At 40.6% G+C, this 20,204-nt stretch overlaps 1 protein-coding gene across 2 annotated transcripts; it reads left to right on the top strand.

Annotated features, from left to right (window-relative positions):
- The first annotated feature begins 1,505 nt into the window (after positions 1-1,505).
- On the top strand, positions 1,506-18,759 carry sytl2b (synaptotagmin-like 2b). Of its 2 annotated transcripts, XM_046389387.1 has the most exons (21): positions 1,506-1,942; positions 3,623-3,796; positions 5,532-5,692; positions 6,151-6,262; positions 7,950-7,998; positions 8,106-8,208; positions 8,322-8,748; positions 8,845-9,050; positions 9,637-12,096; positions 13,788-13,892; positions 13,979-14,029; positions 14,137-14,231; positions 14,326-14,380; positions 14,708-14,769; positions 15,694-15,863; positions 16,407-16,509; positions 16,637-16,798; positions 17,060-17,144; positions 17,265-17,367; positions 17,791-17,996; positions 18,114-18,759. In XM_046389387.1, the coding sequence occupies exons 2-21, from the start codon at positions 3,696-3,698 to the stop codon at positions 18,260-18,262; spliced, it is 4,965 nt and encodes a 1,654-aa protein (XP_046245343.1). In that variant the 5' UTR covers positions 1,506-1,942; positions 3,623-3,695; the 3' UTR covers positions 18,263-18,759. The 2 variants fall into 2 exon arrangements, with proteins under 2 accessions (XP_046245343.1, XP_046245344.1); XM_046389388.1 differs by lacking the exons at positions 14,326-14,380; positions 14,708-14,769 and having other exon boundaries at positions 1,513-1,942.
- The last annotated feature ends 1,445 nt before the right edge of the window (positions 18,760-20,204 follow it).

Consider the following 20,204-nt stretch of genomic DNA (forward strand, 5'->3'; position numbering starts at 1 on the left):
ACAGCGCGGCATATATTTAGAGGCAAAGAATTCATGAACAGTTTTTAAACAAATGACGTCTGGACTAGGCAGCAAAGATTCGTTTAAGCTTATAAAACATTTAGTGCTGCGACTCTTTCTGCTAATCACTAAATTAAAATAAATCTTGCCTGCATAAGGCCGACCTTTTGTCATTGTATGTATCTGATGAGGTTGTTTCCAAATCTGAAAGGTATAACTGGATTAAATGTGCTCGGTGGGCCCTGTGACCTCAGTTTCTCCCCGTCTCTGTTCATTCTGTTAAGTCCCGCAGTATGCATTCACTATATAGACAAAAGTATTTGGACACCTGAGCATTACACCAACCGGGCCTTTAATGACATTGCATGCTAAATACACAGATAACTTTGCAGCAGTGTCATCTTCCACTCTTCTGGGAAGGCTTTCCACAAGATCTTGAAGTGTTTCTGTGGGAATTTTAGCCCCTTCATGCAGTAGAGCATTTGTGAGGTCAGACACTGATGTTGGACCAAAAGGTCTTGCTCACTCAATCTCCGTTCCAGTTCATCCCGAAGGTGTTGGATGGGGTTGAGGTCATTGCTCAGTGTGGGCCAGTCAAGTTCTTCCACACCAAACTCATCCAACCATGTCTTTATGGAGCTTTGTGCTGTGCTTCATGCTGGAATAAGGGCCTTCACCTAACTGGTTCCATAAAGTTGGAAGCACAGCATTGATCAAAATGTCTTGGTGTGCTGAAGCATTAAGATTTCTTTTCACTGGAAGTAAGGGACCGAGCCCAACCCCTGATGAAGAGCCCGGTTTAGAGGTACGTCTGGATGCTTTTGTCTATATAGTGCACATGGTACCTGGTTTTCTGTGGCAACTGATAAATGAATATGCACTGTTTAAGACAAGTACATGAAATACTGTATAGGCTTTAATCCAATGACATCCTCCAGACAGAGACTCAAGATTGGGTAGTAAAGCTGCACCTACTGTAAGGATTTTATTGTGTCAGTTGATATTATGCCTTATTGGTATGTATTGCCATAATCCCTGATGAGGATACAGTTGACCAAATTGTCACAAACAAACACTGAATGTGGGGATTTCGAGGGCCTCTGGAGGGCTGGGGGTCCTGGGCAGTTTCTCGCTTTGCTCGGTTTGGTAATGATAAATGATAAGTCATTTCTATTGCGCACAATTCTGTTTAATTTTTAGCTTTTTCCCTCAGATGTTCAAATATGCATTGCCTCATTTGAAGTGGTCACAAGCTAAAACGTTGGAAACCACTCGTTACAGTGTAACCCGGAGCTCTTATGTCTTTGAACAACACGCTCAACAGTTAAACTATTCAAGCAGCATTATTCATGGTTTGCTCACAGTCAGAGACTTTGGAGGGGTATTCCTGACGGATGTCCTTTTACAATGAGGTCTAGAAAATCCCAGATGGACTTTCCAGTTTGGTTTCCAGCTGTTCGCTGTCATCTTTATTTATCCTCCTCCTGGACTGATCCACAAGAAACTATAGGGGAATCAGGTGTGAAAACGCTGGAGGTGTATTGATATTTGTAGCCTATTGATAACGTGTATTTGCTGTTTGAAATACCTAATGTCTGCCTGCCTGTGGGGACGTCCACACCCTTTTGTCAACAAAGCAGGCTGACACCAACCTGTGGACACCGAGGCCACCTGCTGGACGCTGCGTGTCATTACAGCACACATAAGAAACGGTTTGTCTCTGTTGCTGTTGTATGTCAGGTCCTCCCAATCCGCACGCAGGGACACAGTCCGCCCTCCTCAGCTCCTGTCCGTGGGGTCCTGCTCATCCAGCAGAAGCAGGAGCAGATCTCTGGAGGAGGTGGAAACTTGTAAACACTCTTTTTCTCTTCTTATTTTAACCGACACATCGGGATGGGAGTTACAGGAGCGCTTTGTGACGAGCCTGCGGGTGTCCTGTAAGGTAGGCGACAATAAGTAAGTGACACCTAAAGACACGTAGTCTGCCGCGCCACTGAGGCTAATGTGATGTAAAGTTATGCCACTTTTATTAATTTTCCTTGCGTTGTAACGAATTCACAAATGAACGTCAAAAAGGCTTAAAATTGTGGGCACAAAAATAAACCACATGTTGACATGTTGGCTGACATGTAAAGAAAGCTCAGTGTAGAAATACTACAAGTAAAAGTCACGCATTCAAATTTTTACTTAAGGAAGTGTACAAAAGTATTAGCATCAAAATGTACCAAAATTAAAACTACTGATTATGTTTATTGTGTTATCATTGCTGAAGCATTTAGGGTTTCGTCTCTGTAATGTAGCTGGTAAAGGTGGAGCTGATTTCAACTACTAATATACTCTTAGGTAGTTTATGAATTGGACTTAATTTTATCTTAATCTTTAATATCACATCCTGACTTATTAGCTGATATGTTTTAATATTAATCTGAAGGTGCAAAGTGACTAAAGTAGCAGAAAATGGAAAATGGGTGCACAAGTACCACAAACTGTACTGATTGCAGTACTTGAGTAAAAAAATGTTTAGTTACTTTGCACCGTCCGTTAACTGTCCAGTCATAGCTGGTTATTGTTATAATTTAAGGTAGCAGCTCTGGACATCCCTATGGGCATCCCTCTTTAGGAAACATACCCATGAAATTAAATGATTAATATTAAATTGCTAAAAAAAAAAACTATTTGTAGACAAGGAAACAATATCAGCAGTTTGTTAACGTTTATCTCAGAATGTGCACAAAAATGTGTGACTAGACTTCATCATTTTACTGTCAGTTACTTCAAGTCCTCGATAACAATGTCAGTGTGTTGCAGATTTCAAACATCAAAAGCACAGACAAACAGTCAGTGAGTTTGTTTGTACCTGTTCTGTGAATAACCAGTTCACTAAATAAACACTCCAAGATACACTTCAGTAGTTTTATGGTGCAGCATGTACTCATTTTTACAAACAAAAGCCCTGCATTCAAAATCCTTCTTCTCAGTAAGAGTACTTGTGTATTATCAGAAAAATATACTTCAATTAAAAAAAAAAGTAGAAGTGTTTTTTCTGCTGAATAAGTTGGATTGTCATATTGTGATTTTTAACTACTTCATTCGCGGTTAGGTCGTTTTATCTCGTGGTTTTCCAGCTTGGGTTGAGTCGGGCCCCTCTGAAGAATTGAAGACAGGAAGATTCATTTGACCTTTTTCACCCTAAAACTGTTCCTACTTAAATGAAACCATCTGAGAAGTTTAGAGGGCAACAACTGCTAACAGCTACGTGAGCCATAAAGCTTAGAACCCAACAGTTTACACAATGCATGTTGTTTTTACAAGCTTATCATAGGTCCATCCATATCCATATATAAAATCATAATCTGTAAAGTAACAACAACTGGGAAATGAATGTAACAGAGTGGAAAAAATGCAAAGTACAAAGTAGCATTAAATGGATATACTCAAGTAGCAAATGGCTCTAATGGCTGCCACTGCATCACAAGTCTGTTGTATGGAAGTGGAAGACACAACCCACCAAACAGTTGAAGACTTTCTGTTCTGTTCTGTTACCTTTGTGATTTGTTTAAAAAGACACAGCTTTTTCAGGATGTGACAATGTGGATTTGATGCCCCGTGATTTGTCTGACAGCGACACATCCAACCGGTTACGGTTCGCTGCTGCCGAGCGTTTCAACGCCTGCTGGCTGAGAGAAGCGGGAGCCATGATTGACCTGAGCCACCTGACGGAGGAGGAGCAGGGGATGATAATGACGGTGCTGAGGAGGGACGCCGAGCTGAAGAAGGCCGAGGAGGAGAGAATCAGGTAGAAAAATGCGTCCAGCTCCATTGTTTTATATGAGCAGGTATGCTTTGGTTCACATTTAAGCTAATGTCATGTTATTCAACTAAAGGGATTTTAATGATTTAATAAGTCCTTCCATCGCCTGTTTTGCCTGTTGAGAAAAGGCCTTTGTGGGACAGTAAACATGCCAGTCTAATAGAATAACACAATAACAGCTTGGCAGATGTTGCCTCCATCGCTGAGAAACCTCACTGTGAGATGTGCAATTCGATTACAGCCACAAGTCCACACATGGGTGAGGATTTTGCTGCCCTGATGGACGAGAATAGAAACTCTTGAAGGGCTCGGTGATGAGAGGCACCTCACCCGTGAAGAGCGTGAATCCCAGTATTGCCTCCTTTCGCCTTGGAATTAAAGAAAATGTGAAATATCACAGCTTTGACTTAAAAGTCTCTGTTGAACCTTTGGGAGGAGTCAAGCATTCCTCACAATGTATATTCAAGGCTGGTCAAGATAAACTAACTAAACTACCTCTCCCATGTGCTAAAACAAAAGGAGGAACTTGGAAGAACTCAGATGCACCCTCTTTGAAGATGCATTTCATTGCATTTTCAAGAGTCAAGAATGTCATGAGACAATGTGCTCTTCGTTGTGAGTTTTAATGGAGTTGGCCGACCAAGTTTTTCCATCAGTGGGAGGCTGAATGCTCGCTGTGTCTCGACCAGTCTGGTGTAAAAGGATTAAGCCAGCAGCCTGTAATAATGTGCTACCCTTTTTTCACATGACTGCCGTGTTTCTCCATCATGAGGAAAGATGAGTTGGAGCGGTCTTTTAAAGTGTTTGATTCAATTTTAACCTGATGGGAATGTTTTCCGAATTCCTTCATTGAGATGGATCATGTGCCGCTGTTATATAAAGCTGAGGGTGACGCAGAAGAAAGCAAGATGGCGTGGAATAGATTAAATAATGAGCATTATTAATTTCCTTGCCTCAGGAGTACGCAGCAAAAAAACAAGACAACTTTATTTGTATAGCCCATTTTTACAAGCAGTTTGTCTCAAAGGGCTTTACATAACATCATAGCAACATCCTCTGCCCTTCGACCCTCACATCGACTATGGAAAAACTCCCAGAAAAACCTTTAACAGGAAAAAATGGGGAAAAACCTCAAGGAGCAAACATTCAAACTAGAATAAAATAAAACAAAACAACAGGGGAGAGAATAACAGAATCATGCAATGTTTTGACTCCCAAGAGGAAACTTTTATCTCCTCACTTGTGTTGTATCAAAATTTCAAGGCTCTACAAACTACGGCCTTTACATTTTAATTTAGGGCATTTAGTATTCTAACCCGAACTGAAACAAAATACCTCAAATGAGCTGATATTCATTAATGCATGTGTTGTGAGCGACTTGAAAACACAGAGCTGTGGTCTGTTTCCTCGCTGTCTGCCCTCCGCTTTATATTTCACCTCATATTTGGAGATTAGTGGTGCTCAAACCGAGTGTCAGACGGTGTCAGATTCTCCATTCACTGCAGCTTAAGCCAGGCATCGTCTTGTACGTATTCATCCACAGGAAAGTCTTTTTGTCTCTCTGTAGCCACTGGGCTGGAGAGGTACAATGTCCTGTGTCTTTTTAATAACTTCAGCTAGGATTAACACCACTGCATAAAAAGACAATGAAGGATGATCCCGAAAAGCCTCTTGACTTAAGCGTTTGTACATGTTTCCTGTGTGTGTGTTTTCCCTCCAGCAAACTGGAGAAGATACTGAACAGTGGCTCAAAGTTGGACATCAAGTGGAAGTACTTGACTGGAGAGTGGTTTTACGAGGCCAAGTCTCGCAGGCACATGGACAAGATCCACGGCTCGGAAATCATCCTGGCCTCCATGAAACAGAAGAAGGCTGGTTTAGGTGTGTTCATTCTATACTGTTTACAAAGGGATTGTTTTAAAGCACATGTTGTGCTTTAAAACAACTTTATCTTCTTACCCTCTCATCTTACCATTTTTCTTATTTTCTTATCTTCAGAGGTATTTTCAGGATGCCTCAGATGTCTACTGTCTGCCTGGAAGGAGAAAATATTTGCCAGGGCTGAAACCAAAGTTTAAATCCACCTTTTCACAGGCTACACTAGCCACTGCTGATGCCTGCACAGTGTTTTTAGCGTATGTTATGTTATGTTGCTGAAAATATTGGATTTAAACTGTGGTTCCACCCCAGCCGAACATTATATCCTTTGGGCAGAGCAGTGATGATCCAGATTAACATAGAGAGGTTCATCTGCCCAGAGTCAAAAAATGCTGCACTTTAGAACTCCATATTATAATTGCTTATTCATATTATTCATATGCTCCCCTCTTCTGCTGCAGACGGATCTCTCAGAATTGAAAGATCCAAGATGCCCAGCTGTCCAGGTTCAGAAATCCCCTCTCCACCAAAACCTGCCAGATGTTTGGAGGCACTACAGCCACAGATGATCAAGTACAGGCCTTTCTTTCTTCTTCAAAGAGTTACCCATCTGTCTGTCTGGAACATCGTCATTTTCTTATTGACATGTTCTTACTCAGCCCGCAAACAGTGTTGACTTTGTTCAATGTGATCAAAGAAGTGGTCTGTCAAACCCAAACATGAAGGTTTAAGAAAGTTTGGAGATTTCAGGTGGTGGGAAGTCATGTCTTTGTGGTAACATTGATTGGTTTGACACACATCTAACCATTCTTTGAGTCGAGTAGTAGAATCAAACACATGCTACATGAAGCCTGCCTCTTTGTGTTTCTTAAAGGTGCTACTGCACTACTTGATCAAACTGAAATACTTGTGACGCCCCACACTTAAAGTGGAGCGTCATGGGGAGAACACTCAATACTGACCCACAATAATCACAGAAAAGACACCTTTATAATAGCCAACTCTGTGGGATTTATTAACATTAAAACAAAAACTAAAAACTAAATTAACACTACCAAAGACTAAGAGTAAGTTCAAACACAACAACAGTAGCAACTCTCAGGCCAAGAGGCATTGATACCAGTCCACAGTCCAGTGGCCTCTGCTTCAGATGCTTTTATAAGCACTTCCAGGTGCGCCTCATTGAGCATTTAGGATTCACAACACCTGGTCAGAGGTATAGAAGACAGGAGGAGAGAAGGGACAATTAGCTTCTGTCTCTTTCTCACTGTGTGTGTGTGTGTGTGTATCTTGTGACTCAGCCTGTGTAAACATAGGTGGTGCTAACTGGGATCGTGGCAGTTTTACAGCCCGGCACCAGCTGACTGCTCACAACATTGCAGGATGTTCTGTTCTGACGTATTGAGGGGAAACGGGCCGAGAGTTGAGCGAAGCGTTTAACTCAATAGGACTGTCAGCATAATTGTTCTAAATGAGAAGTGACTGTTTGTGGTATTTCTGGAATAACCACTGAAAGGATCAGGATGTTACTCTCCTGTTGTTCAGAGGTGGAAAACCAGTATTTTTTGCCTAGGATGATATTGTAATTCTTTTATTATGATTATCATTATTATGACCTCCCAAATACTTCTACAGTGTGCAGCGTAGCCCAGTGGAAGAAAACTTTGTCTGTCGGACTAAAATTTAGCAAACAGTATAAAATGTATATTTAAGTAGCCTTATGCCATCGCTGAGGCACATTTAACACCCTTCTTTTTGCATGAGGAGTCAATATTTGATTTGGCCAAATGTTTGTACTCTACGGCTTCAAGTTTTCTAAACACACAACAGACCCAAGAATGTAACTGCCTAAAGTTTATGTGTAACCTGATAGTGCTACCTTTTTGCTTTGTAGGTTCTGTGTGTTTTATTGCTGCATCACATGCATCAGCTGAATTTGTTTTTTAAGTAAAGAATTGCTTTTGTGTCATATGAATTATCCTGTTCAGCAGCAAAATGCCAGATATTTTGCAATAATCTCACTGAGTGTTCTGTTATATGTTCCTTTGACGTAGTGGTTGCTTATCTTCCCCTTTGATATCACTGTTAGTAACGGATCAGTAAGCCCCAGTTATGCAGTCAACAGTAAGAAAATAACACAGGCTTTGCTGCTGAAATGTTTTGCAGCGGACACATAACATGTTAACGTGCACGTCATCTGTGCAACTTCATGCGACGCTTTGACGTTTCCTAAACATTTTAAATGTTTTTTTTCACTCAGTGATGCAGAAAAAGAGAATCTGAGTTCAGCGGTTCGCTCTCCAAGAACGGTATGCATATATGATCGAACAGATTGACCATTTTATGGATTTTTTAAATTCTGTTGTGTTTGTGTTTTGTTCAAATTCAAAATCTGTTCTGGTAATTTTCCTTCAAGCCAAGGCACAACCCTTTCAACCGAGCTTCTCTTGTTATTGTTGATCCATCTGAAAATCATAATGACGTATCAACCATTCAGGAACAGGAGTCATCTGAGAAAGGTTTGAACATTTTTTCTGAACACATGATATGCTTAAACAAATGTATAATATGATATCAGTGCAGTATTGAACCTCTAATCTCCACATTGAGCCTTCCTTCTGGTTTCCCTCAGAGCTCATATCTCCACTGAAGAGCTACCCATCACGAGAGGCCAGTCAGACTTCAGGGGGTTCAGTCACATCTGAGGCCTCCTCTGCAGGCTTCAGGCCAGTGCCAAAGAAAAGGACATTTCTTTCAAGATGTACCTCCAGTAATTCAGAAAGCAATAGCGTGGCACTAGATACTCAGGTAGGATTGGCAGGGGTTGTTCCTGCCCCAAGACGAAGCCTCCAACGAGGGTCCAGTGGGAGCTCTAATCAGTCCTACCTGAAGGACCAAGATGAATTGCCTCAGAAAAGTGGAGTTTCTTCTCGAGTATCTCTAATCAAGTCTGCTCAGTCATCCACATCTATTGATGAAAACTTCCAGCAGAAACTTCCACTTTCATCTAACTCCAGTTTGGAGAGAGAAAGAGACCCATCTTCTCTAGCGAGAGACAGGTCAGTGAGCAGTACATCCACAGTCACCCTGACACATTAATTGAATCTCTTTCATCCTTCTTCATCCACTGCAACTCACATCCTGCACAATTTCAGACCAGCCACATCCACCAGGAGTGATGCGTCCACTGACAGAGAAATACCACAGAAGAGCGATGAACGAAATGTTGAGAAGCAAAGAGAACGTGCAGCGCTGAACACTGTCATCCTGCACACCGGCAGCACTGAGGATCCAGACAGAGAAAACTGTGTGGGATCAGCAATGAGGCAGGAACAGCTGAGTTTGCCTCAAAGTATTGTGGGTGAGTCTGATAACAATGACAGCCTTTCAAGAGCCCTGAAAATGAAGCTAGTTGTGAAAAGATTTTGACACAGTTCCTAATTAATTCTCATAATTTTGGTGATTTTCTGACTCTTCAGCGAGACTGTCATGAGTTTGACATTTGTAGTTTTGAGTAAAATGTCTCGACAACTAGATGAAGTGCCATGAAATTTTTGACTTTGGTGATCTCTTAATTTCATAAGGTCAAAATTAAGTTGGTCTAATGCTTTTGTTAGGGACAATTACCTTCAAAACTAATTACACTCCCAGTGCCTTCAGCCGTACTTTGTGATTAAAGCTATTTACCGAAGGTTAGCATGCTAACACGCTAAACCAAGACAATGAAGATGATAAATATAATAAAGATGATATAAAGGTTTTATAAACATTAGTCTTGTCATTGTAAGTGTGTTGGCATGCTTACATTAGTATTTAGCTCAAATTACAACCTTTCAGTGCCCCTAGCAGGGCTGTTGTCCTGTTAATTAAAAAATGGGCCTCCAGGAGGACAGACAGCAGTATACAATAGTATACAATTCCCATTCCATACTTTTTTTTTTTTCCAGATCCAGATCCTCCAGTATCTTATCATCTCAATTTCATTGATCAGTCTGATCAGCTTACAAAGAAATCAAATCAGAAACAAGTGTTTAAGCTATCCACCCAGACCATCAGTCCCACTGGTGACGAGGATTCCATAGCGAAGGTGCTGGACTGGTTCAGTCGCAGCACAGACAGCAGTGATTGGCTGAATACAGAAGATGGTCCAGAGGCCCCAGAGACTTCTGATGAGCATGTTGAAATCAGCAAATTCGAAAGTGAAGATTTGTTAAGAAAAGATTCTGGGGATATAACAACTGATCGAAAGAAGGAAACTCTTGAAATGAAGAGAAGTCACTCACAAAAACAGACCGCAGCTAAAGAGTTAAGAGCAACAGGCAACAAGGAAGTGACTGAAACACAAGAGGTGACAAAGGATAGAAGAGAAAGAATGCGCTCACAGGAATTTGTCAACGATGAAATCCAACCACCACAAATCTCACATCTGAAGTCATTCTGGGAGAAAAGCAATATGGGCCCTAAAATACTTATCAGCAAGTCAATCACGGCCAGCGATAAAGGACAAAAACCTGCTCACCTCCCAGTGGAGAAAGATGAGGAGACAGTGAACAAACCCCTTGGAGTGTCCGATATGCCCTCTGTGTCTGGACTATACAATGGGAAGGAGAGTTACGGGGACGAAAGAGAACAACAACTGGTGATCAGTCCACAGAAAGATGCTCGAGACAGTGTTCATTTAAACAGTGATCAGGATGCATACTGTGTGGTGACAAATGCTTCAACTCAAAGAAACTCTGATTATTTAAAGTCAGCAGCCAGTCCCCAAGTAGCTGACAGAAGAGGTTCAGACACAGAGATTTTAAATGTAGTGAAACTTAGTCCACAGCCAAGAACAACCATCCAGTCCAGACTGAGTCCAGAGTCAGAGATCGTCTCATTAGCCAAACCACATCCACAACCTGGTGGTATTTCCCAATCCAGAGAAATCCCACTGCAAGAACTGTCCAAGACTATTGTTGTATCTCAACTGGATGAAGGTTCCCAACCCTGGGACAGTCCAGACTCTGAGAAGCTCTCTTTGTCCAGGAACAGCCAATATGTTGACATTAAGCAAGGCGGGAACAATATAGAGATCACCCCCAAAACACAAATACACAGAGGTCCCGGTGAAGATATAAATTGGAAGGACAGTGAGGATAAAAGCATGCAATCCAGCATGTCTTCTAAACAAAAAGAAGATATTTTTAATAAAGAAAGAACAAACAGACAAGGTTTGTCACATCAAGAAAGTACTGCAGAGAGGATAAAGCAGCTCAGATCTTTCTGGGAACAGGAGAGCAAGGCCATGTTTTACACCGGCAAACCCAAAGCTCTTGGGGATGGCAGAGTCGTCCGTGGTGCAAATCAAGCTAGGTTAAATAAAAGATTTACAAAGTCAGAGTACGACCTGAGGTCAATTGGAAATTATTCAGGCAGCGATGAGGAAGACTGTGATAAATATCAACATAATTTTAGGCAGGAAAAGTCATCCCCTCTCCTGGGCACGAATCGGAGTCAATTCAACAGTCTACGTGAGTTCTGGGGCGAAGCCACATCTGATACCAAGGGATCATTTGACAAACCCAAAAGCCCCAAAAGAAAGGAGCCATTAAGTGACCAGCTTCCATCTCAGGAAATAAAATGTGTTGACCCTGAGGTTTACCGTGACAAAACCAGACCAGCTACCATGAAATCATCTCCACCTTCTCAGATTCGATCAAAGTCGCCCCATGATAGACAGTCTGGGTCCAGAGCGGCGAATGACGGCAGAAACAACCTGTCTAATTATGTTATATCTGAGCAGCAGAGAGAGTCCAAAAGGAGCTCAAAAGACTCGAACAGAGAGGAGAAGCCCACAAAACCACAAGGTAGTTCAGGAAAAGAGACTCGTCCTCCAAAGAGCAGAAAAGATAGCTTTGGCAATTCAAGCCGTCGTGGAAATTCAATGCGTCGTGCTGCTAGCATGTTCGCTCTAAGCATTCCTGATGAAAACGATCAAAGCCTGCTAAAAATGGATGTAAGTCCTGTCCACTCGCAGTGCAGGAAGCAGAGGCAGAATACAGAAAAAGGCATCGCACCAAAAAGATCATCAGAGGAAACTGAGACTTTGACTCCACGAGCACGGGCATGTGTTCCCAGAGACTACCGCCATTACCTGGGAATGACGGATAAGACCAGCATCGACACATCCCTTGCCCCAGCTCCTGACGACGAGGGATCAGAGGGCAAGTCTGGCTATGAATTTGACCTGAGTGGGCCAGTAAGAGCCAGCACTCCGGTGGGTTCAGAGGAGCGTCACAACAGGAAGGGCAGCAAGACCGGTCAACGCCCCCTGTGGGCTAACTACAGCAGTTCAGACACAGGTCATGAGTCGTCTGTGAGCAGCACATCGGAAACCTGGTCCAACTCGAGGAACAGTTCAAACCGTGAGCACCAACTTCAATGTTTGACAGAGTAATACAAATAACTGAAGCTGTTTTTACTGTAAGTCAAAGTAAATAAATAAAAATCTAACAGTGCAAGTCAACATGCAGCTCCTTAAACTAATATGTGAAACTGAGGTATCCTTCAAACTGCAAATTTCAATTTGAGCGGCCTTGTTTGTATGTCTGAAAGTACGTGTCCTCTTCTGCTTATAACGAGTAAGGACAAAGTGTTGAAAAAGTGTGAAAAACCTTGGAAAGAGAAAATTAAAAGTATTTTTATAGTATTTTTGATAATGGTAATAACAATAAATTATTTTATATTTTTAACAGTTTTTAATGTACTTAAAGATGTTTTATAATTTAAATAGATGTGTTTTTTAAAATAAATATTTGAAAACAGAAAAATGAAATATGAAAAAAAACAAATTTCAAGTAGAAAATGTAACAAAATAACATTTTAACAAATAACAAAAAAAAAAAAAACTGAAGTAATTTTCCTTTAATGTAATAGAATTTAACCCAAGTGACCTATAATTTTAAAAGATTTCTTAAACTCTTTGAACTTGTTTTTAATCAGCACAGGCAGAGAGGGATATTACATTTAAAGATGAACATTTAATTAAATCAGAATCAGAATCAGAATCAGCTTTATTTGCCAAGTATGTGTGACCATACAAGGAATTTGACTCCGGATTTTTCTCTGTCCTGTGCACCATACAAAATACAAAAAAGCAATAATAATAATAAAAGAAGAATAAATATTTACAAGAAAAAAAAAATATATATATATATATATATACATGTAGTGCAAACAGTGGAATGAGGTAGTGCAATCAGTGTGATGGTTCACACAATGGCAGGTGGTTTATGGGGAGATCAGGGAGACAGCCTGGGGGAAGAAACTGTTTTTGTGTCTGGTGGTCTTGGCATACAGAGCTCTGTAACGCCTACCAGAGGGAAGCAGATCAAACAGTTTGTGTGCAGGGTGTGAGGGGTCTGCAGTGATGCTTCCTGCCCGTTTTTTGACCCTGGACTGGTATAAGTCCTGGATGGAGGGCAGGTCGGTAAAGGCAAAGGCAGGAGTTAAAAAAAAAAACAACAAAATTTTATAAAGCACAAAGTAAAAGTTGAGAACAAAACAAGTCTAATCAATGAAGAAGAATCAATGAACTTGTAGGGCTTTTCAGTTTTATTACATTTTATCTATACGTATTATTTACAATGTGTTTTGACATAGTACCACTCCTATTTGCAGACTCATTATGCTCACTTTGGGTTATATCCAGCAGCATCCTTGATATCATGTCCGTGTCAGGTTATCTTTGTTGGCAGAAGCAAATCTGTGTAAACACTGTGCTTACCTGCAATCACCTGCTCATGTTTAATTTGTGGGCTGGGTGGAATACATAGTTTTAGCCTTACTGAAACAACACACCAACCTACAGCTTAAGCAGTTTCATGCCAACTTTCTTTAACAGTAATATCTTTCAGTTCGTATTTGCTGCTTGGAATACTTTGACTTAACGCAGTCTTCAACAGATTACCACAAATATTTTGATTCGTTTGCACTGATTTTCATTTCTTAAAACAAAGACTCTGTCCTTAATGTCACTGTTTACTCTAACCAGCTACTGTAAAGTTACAAAGGAACTCAGTTAATATGAGCTTTTTCCTTCTAATTTGCACTGCAGGTGAGAGTGTTGATGATAACCCTGTCAGGAAAGCATTGAGGCGAGCAGAAACAAGGCCGAAAAATCTGGCTAAAAGCATGGAGGACATCACTGCGTCCTTACCACGTGAGTATGTCCTCAACTTCCCCTCCTCATGTCGAATTGTCTGTATGCACAAATCGCTTTGGGTGATTATTTCACGTTTTTCACAGGACAAGAAAGAAGGCAAGAGCAAACTGCTGACATGAGACGCATCGGCGATGGTAAGAATCGTCCTATCCGTTTAATAGCGGATCTTTTTGCAAGCGTAACATTGCAAGCAATGAGTCAAGATTTTGTATTTTCTACTTCCCAACAAATCACTCTTTAGTTTCATCCATCCCGTCACCCTCCTCATCCTTATTTTCGGATCCAGACCACCTGAAGAAGATGAGCAAATCGGTTCCTTTGTTCTCACAGAAGGAGGTAAAGCCACCCTTGTATCTTTCAGTCCGGTAGGTCAAAGCCTACTCTGCATCCTTGTGCACAGAGCTTTCTGTGCCTGCTGTTTGTGTTTCAGGACATCGCTAGAGACAGAGACTCCAACTGCGAGTACAGAGACTACAGAGGAAGACTAATTCAAGGATTCAAGGATTCAAGGAGCTTTATTGTCATTTCACACACGTAGAACATGAGTGGAACGAAATTAGTTTCCCCGGTCCCAGTATAAGCCCAATTGCCTAACAAAAAAAATAAATATAAATATACACAACGCTATATAATATAAGAGCAGTGGATTATAAAGAGAAAAACAGTAGATGATATAAACACCAGTGTAAACAGTATAGACAGTAGTGCAAATGGCTGACAGGGTAGTGCAAATGACAAAGTTCTGTGCAAATGCTGCATTGTGCAAAATGTTCCATGTGTGGTTGTTTGTGTGTTTGTTGGTATGTGAAGTGTAATGATGGGCAGCTCTTTCACTAACCTCACCAGCTCCTCTGGGACGGAGTCTGTGTCTTCTGTATGTTCACACACAGCAGCAAGAAACGCTTGAAACGCTCCTTATGCGTCACATTCAAACGCTGCCCTCCTAAGCCGCGCTGCTCGTTCGTTTTGAAATTGTGATTGTCAAGCGTTGACATTAACCCATTTGATTGGTTTGTTTTGTTTGTTTGTTTTTAGGTGTGGTATCAATATATCAGTCTACATGACACATGTCATACCCTTCTCACTTTGTAAGAGTTTAAACAATAGCTTTCTGTCCCTATTGCCCTCATGGTAAAGAAGAGATGGTCATGCAAAATCATTATTATTATTACTCCACTGATTACACTCCTTCAACATTGTCGGACATACACTGTATAGCTTGATTCGAAAAGGATCAAATTCCAGAGGTATCTTTTTATTTCCACGTATCATTCATCTTCTTAGTCACAATGTAATGCCTACATTTCCCACAATGCATCTCAAGAAACACACTCACAGACATTTTGGTTGCTTGTTTGGGTGTGTTATGACAGTAGCGGCTAATGGAGCCTAAGGCAGAGATGAGTAGACGCTGACTTGAGTGACATCACTTAAGGCATTTTGTTATGTGTTGCACAGCTCACTTTAGAGCTGTTTTTAATGTATGCACTGTTGTTAAAATATTTTATTGCGTGTCCTCTGGTGTAACTGAAGGTAACTGAAGGCAAATGTTTGCAAGTGGACAATAAAGTTTTCATAATTTGGCATGTGGTGCTGCATGTGACCTGTAAACAGACTCTGATGAGCAAAATCAGTGAAGTTCCTGTTTAAAGTTGTACTAATTCACTCTGTCTATGACCTCAAGCTCCAGGCAATAGATCAGATTTTCAGAAAACGCAAACTGTCAAATTAAAAATGTATGTGATGATTACAGTTATGTTTGGTAATATGAAACGTTTGGCCGCTTGTTTGCTCCTAGCTGAGTGGAAGTGTGATGACCATGTACAGCGGGGACTTTGGGTACGTTGAGGTTCAGGGAAACATCCAGTTCTCCATCAACTACATTCAGAGGCTGAGAGAGTTTCACATCTTTGTGGCTGAGTGTCGAGACTTGGCTGCAGTCGACCCAAAGAGGGGTCGCTCAGATCCGTGAGTACTGTACACAGAAGATTCTAGTTTCTAGATTCTAGGAAAAATATTTCTCTCTCTCTTCATATATGGTGTTCTCTGAGATGTAAGTTGAAAAAAGGTTGGTCAGATGTTATCAGCTAATAGAGAGTCCTGCTGCACTGTGTCCTGCCTGCACTCAAGATGATATGATCTTTACAGGCACAAACATGCAAACATGGTATACTTCAAAAACCTGATCAAAACTGGGACACTAATGTTCATGTAAACATGCTCAGTCACTGCTGAAATCTGAAATGGTGTAGAGGGGTGTCTGTCTATGAAGGTCATCTACCACAATGACCAATATTATTTTACTTATATCCTAGGATACCTTGTAGTTACACACTGTGTTCTACTACTGTGCAGTAGAACTCAATATATGCATTTTATGAAAACATGCAGTTTGATAATTTCATCATGGTAGAAATAATGAGTGATTATTTGACTAATTCCATGTGATTTTCTATGCTTAAGTCAGTATATTATCAGATAAAACTTTTTTGTTGCTGTTTTTCCTTTTAGGTATGTCAAAAGCTACCTGGTTCCTGACAAAGCTAACCTGGGAAAGAGGAAAACTTCTGTAAAAAAGAAGACGCTAAACCCAACTTTCAACGAGATCCTGAGAGTAAGAATCCACAGATAAAATAATAATGCTAAACACACACAGACGCTTTCCCACGTTGTACCACTTCATGCCTGGCGTGCAACTGAATCAACAAACAAAAGCAGCTCGCTCTTCCCTGTCCTTACAGTATCGTGTTCGCATGGAGTACCTCAGAACCCAGACGCTCATTCTCTCCGTTTGGCATCATGACACTTTTGGCAGGAACAGTTTCCTGGGCGAGGTAGACGTGGACCTTTCCAAGTGGGACTTCGACCACGCCCAGATGAACTACTTAGCCCTGAAAGCAAGGGTAAGGAAGGAAAACACACACACACCTACACACACGCATGTACTGTATAGCTGCTTTATCCACAGCAGTTGTTTTCTCATCAAATAACAGCTGGTTATCTAAGAATGTGGGCAGCCTGCTCATTTCCCCAAAGTCTATTTGAGCTGATTGTATCACATGCACCGCAGTTATTGTATAACCTGCGCACAAAGGAATTTCAGAGCCTCATGACGGATTTTGGATCTACTGTGTATGTAAGTTATACTCTGTCAAACCTTTCAGACTATGCCCACTTTGACGCCATCAAATGTTCGAGGAGAGATGAGATTAGCCATGCGGTTCCTGCCACAGGTTGTCCACAGTGAAGGTCTGCATTCTGTTTTATTTCATGTTTTCAAATGGAAATTTTAGTTATCAGATATCCCATGTGTTCTAATTAATGCGTTTCTTTGAATATGTTATATATTTTGTAATTTCTTCTTCAAAGGATTAGCTAAGGAGGGTCCAAACACCGGAGAAGTTCACATTTGGGTGAAAGAATGCAAGAACCTGCCTCTCATCAGGGCCACCATTGACCCATATGTTAAGTGGTATGAACAAAGCATCTGTCTTACATAAAGAAATAGTTCTGCATTTTGGGAAATACTCTTGTTTTCTTGTTAGGCGAGAAGATCCACTCTCTCATGTCTGTATGCCAAATATGAAGCTACAGACAGTAGCTAAGAAGGAAAAAAACACCTTCCAGCAATGAAGCTCGCTAATTCTTAAACAAACTAGATTTAGCATGTCAATTGTAAGTTAAGGAGCTTCAGAGGTGCTGCTGTTTCCCCTTGCTGAGTTGCTAAGCTAACCCTTTCCTAGTTATGACATTAGCCTTATATGGAACATACTTCCAATCTATTCCTTAGCAAGAAAACAAATTTTATTTCCTAAAATACTGAATAATTCCTTTAAGGATATTATTTGGAGTCTTCTTCTCTCTCACTCATTCTTTTTCACCCCTTCATCTCAAGCTTCGTGCTTCCAGACACGAGCAGGAAGAGTCGGCAGAAGACACGTGTGCTGCGGGGGACAGTAGACCCGGTGTTCAACCACACGATGGTGTATGATGGCATCAGAGAGCCTGATCTATCAGAAGCCTGTGTGGAGCTCACTGTCTGGGACCGAGACAGGCTAGCCAGCAACCTGCTGGGGGGCCTGAGGCTTGGACTAGGAACAGGTACTTGTGGATTCGGTCCATCTCATTTCAAAATACACAAACTGATGACAAATCTCACACGTGTAAGGGTAGTGCTCATGTTTTAATGCTGGTATTTGTCTGTATTGCTTCCTGTAGGCACAAGTTATGGAGCAATGGTGGACTGGATGGACTCAACTCCCTATGAGGTGGCCCTCTGGGAGCGCATGAAGGCCACTCCAAATGAATGGGTGGAGGGTGTACTCCCTTTAAGAATGCTGAACTCTGCCAAAACTGCTTTCAAATAAGCAAAAGTATACCCAGCTGTCAAACTTAAAAAAACAGTATATTTTTGAGTATACACTAAATCATCAGTACACAATAAATAAACTTTTTTAAAGATCCAGTGCCTTAATTTAATTTCAGTCAGGAAAAGCACAGAATTTAAAAATCTACTGAAAAATAAAGACACTGGAGTGAAACACTGAAATCGACGATGTGGCTGACACAGCTGTGAGCTTTTAATCTGGAAGGCAATAGACGAAGAAATTTAAGACACCTGCTGCTAAATGAGGCATGCAGGTTCATGTAAAGCATACAGTGATGACAGCACAATAAATCCCTGATAAAAACATTGTAAAACAGTATGCTGTTATGCCCGGCCTGGGAGAAACTTAAGCTTGGCTTAAAATGGACTCACCTTTTTCCCAACTCCCAAGGACTGAGCAGTGCCATAGCAGAATGCAGTCAAATACAAAGTAAATTTATTTTATTAAAGACTTACGACGGCATCGGGGTGAGCGTGGCCCAAAATAACAAACAAAACAATTAGGAAAATAACCCAAACTAGTTTTCCTTGTTCATAACTAAATCAAAATAAAAATGTAACCTAAACTCCACGACCAGAAACAGCTACTTGGACTGCTTGTTTGGATCAAAATTATCTTAAGTATTTCCACACAAAGCAAAACTCTAGTGATCTGCAGTAACAAACCATCTGAAGACAGGAGCATCAGGGAGCAAAAGGAGCCCGCCAGCTGACATGGAAAGTGCCATTTTAAAGGACGTCCATTGGTTTTAGTTTTACCCTTGAACACTACAGTGCCATGAGTGAAGTTATCAAAATAAACCATTTACTAACATCAACAGTAAGAAATGTGGCAATCATGTGGTTTACAATAAAAAAAAAATTTTTGCATAGGACTTGTGTTAATTTTATTTACTGAAGTTACTCAAGGGATGGATGTCATTCAAATGTCCACAGCAACAACATTTTTTATAGTAAATTTACCTTGAAATAGAAAAACAATATTTCTCATTTTGCATAGGTAAATTATCATACGTTTTGCATTTCTTTTTTGTCGTTCATTAATGTTAAGACACTGAGTAATGTATATTTCGTTGGACTGGACCTTTAAGAAGCCTACCCTTCTTGTCTTATTTCTCCTCAAACTAAACAACCATTTATTCACTTGTTCACTCTACGGACCTTGCCTCTCAGACTAACGTTTATTTTGACGGCATTGTTATGAATCTAACTGAATTTGACAGTATGTGTGATATGTGATGAACAACACTTACTCTTAATCTTAGCCACAAGTGGGAATAAAGAAATTAAATTCAGAACAGCTCTCACAAGTCTATTCAACAATCCTGTTAAATATTTCAACATCTACTTGATGGATAGGCACAAGATTTTCTACGGACATCCGTGGTTCCCAGAGGAAGAAGCCCACCAACTGTGATGGTCCTCTGACTTTTCCTCCTCCATCAGGTTCACACATTCATATCCCCCTTTTAATTTCTCCAATGTTTGTAAAAAAAATATCTGCAAATACCCTTCAGCTTCAGCTGTTGTGCTAATGAGCAAATGTTAGCATGCTAATATGCTAAACTAAGATGATGAACATGACAAATAACATCAGCTTGTGAACGTTGTCATTGTGAGCATGTTAGTGTGAATTAACTCTTAGTCATTAAGTGTTCTGCCAAAATTATCAAAACAATTATTTATAACTAAAAATATTTTACAGATTCTGAGCCCCCATCTTAACATCTGTGTGATAATGATAGATAAGTGGTTGGTACAACCAGATTGCAAAAAAAAAATTCCACACTGTATCCACAAATACACAGTCAACATATTCAACATGAATTATGCCTTAAACATAATTACATGTGAAAACTATTCACAAAACAATTGGTGGGCTATCATGACTTACCAGACCATTTTTGTTCTCTGATTTTTAT

This window comes from Scatophagus argus, chromosome 5 (assembly GCF_020382885.2).
Source record: "Scatophagus argus isolate fScaArg1 chromosome 5, fScaArg1.pri, whole genome shotgun sequence".
Taxonomy (NCBI): domain Eukaryota; kingdom Metazoa; phylum Chordata; class Actinopteri; family Scatophagidae; genus Scatophagus; species Scatophagus argus.

Bases quoted from the DNA above. Each gene is read 5' to 3' on its own strand.
- sytl2b (XM_046389387.1), top strand. From the start codon at position 3,696: ATGATTGACCTGAGCCACCTGACGGAGGAGGAGCAGGGGATGATAATG. The intron at 3,797-5,531 runs GTAGAAAAATGC...TTTTCCCTCCAG, and splicing joins GCCGAGGAGGAGAGAATCAG to CAAACTGGAGAAGATACTGA. The intron at 17,145-17,264 runs GTCTGCATTCTG...TCTTCTTCAAAG, and splicing joins ACAGGTTGTCCACAGTGAAG to GATTAGCTAAGGAGGGTCCA.